Below are 1,128 nucleotides of genomic sequence, written 5' to 3'. Positions count from 1 at the left end.
GAGATTCTTTGAACTGACATTGCTGTTTAGGTTCCATTCACGATTTTTCAATCTGTTTCTTCTGAGAGAAACCATGAAACAGTTGTCTTATTTTATGGCAACTAATTGTGTTTAGGGATTTCCTCATCACAAAAATACTTAATTACTTATTACAGGGAAGTTAAAGAAAAACAAAAATAAATGGGAAACAAAGTGGCTTTCCCCTCACTTGTTACTATTCTGTTCTTAAAACATTCTGTACATAAGCTATCTGAACCTTCTGAACCATTTACAATTTGAGTTTTCAAAAATTGGGGAAAAAAAGTTTAGAGTCTAAAAGTGTTATTTTATACACTGACTATACAATATACATTCAATGTATACACACACATCTTAAAGATAAGGTTCTCCAAAGGTTTTCCGACATTCCATCACCCCTGTACTCGGTGGTCTGTCACAGTTGTGCGTACTCTTCACTTGACTAGGTGTGAGACGATCATATGCCATCTTGTACTCTTTATCAAAAACATCTGCAAAAATTCATAAAGAAATAAAAGAATAAAGAAATTTATGTCTGACATTGACAACGATTAAGTTTCTGTAATGCTACAGAACCACAAAATTAAAGGCCAAGAAGGAAACTCTGGGACATTTCTGCCATTCAAATAACCACAGCTAGATTGCACAGACCAGTGAAACTTGAAGTTTTAAGATGCCAACTTTTAATTTTACCAAGTACAGATGTTAAAACCAACAAATACTATATACATTTTTTTGGTATCTTGCTTTTCATATTCAATAAAAACAGTAAAAATGATGGCCTTTCCCCACCAGGATTAACAAGAAGTTTTGCCCATATTTTTACACTAGTCCTTTCATGGTTTCATTTTTTACATTCAAATGCTCCAACTGGAATTTATTTTGGTCTATGTGTCTTAAACTTCTATTATGGGAGACCTCTGTGAAAATCCAAAGATTTTCTGACATTACTGTATAATGATTTTTTTTTCTTTCTCATGGGAAATAGATGAAGTTAATTAGACTGTGACTTTTATTACTAAGGACATTAGACCAACGTCTGTGTGCCTCTTTCCCAGAAGATAATCCACATATGACAAAAAGGGAGAACATGGGTTTACAAGTTTCTGC

At 33.2% G+C, this 1,128-nt stretch overlaps 1 protein-coding gene across 1 annotated transcript in view; it reads right to left on the bottom strand.

The window, feature by feature from the left end:
- Window positions 1–304: 304 nt before the first annotated feature.
- The window catches only part of DENND4A (DENN/MADD domain containing 4A), a 175,146-nt gene continuing 174,322 nt past the window's right edge, over window positions 305–1,128 (bottom strand). The window contains exon 34 of the mRNA XM_012644820.1: window positions 305–509. Within this exon, the coding sequence (XP_012500274.1) occupies window positions 373–509 (137 nt within the window). The 3' untranslated portion in view covers window positions 305–372. The remainder of the gene's footprint in view (window positions 510–1,128) is intronic.

This window comes from Propithecus coquereli, unplaced genomic scaffold, assembly GCF_000956105.1.
Source record: "Propithecus coquereli isolate 6110/MARCELLA unplaced genomic scaffold, Pcoq_1.0 Scaffold221, whole genome shotgun sequence".
NCBI lineage: Eukaryota > Metazoa > Chordata > Mammalia > Primates > Indriidae > Propithecus > Propithecus coquereli.
The sequence above is the reverse complement of the archived record's forward strand: the minus strand, read 5'-3'. Positions and strand labels throughout refer to the sequence as shown.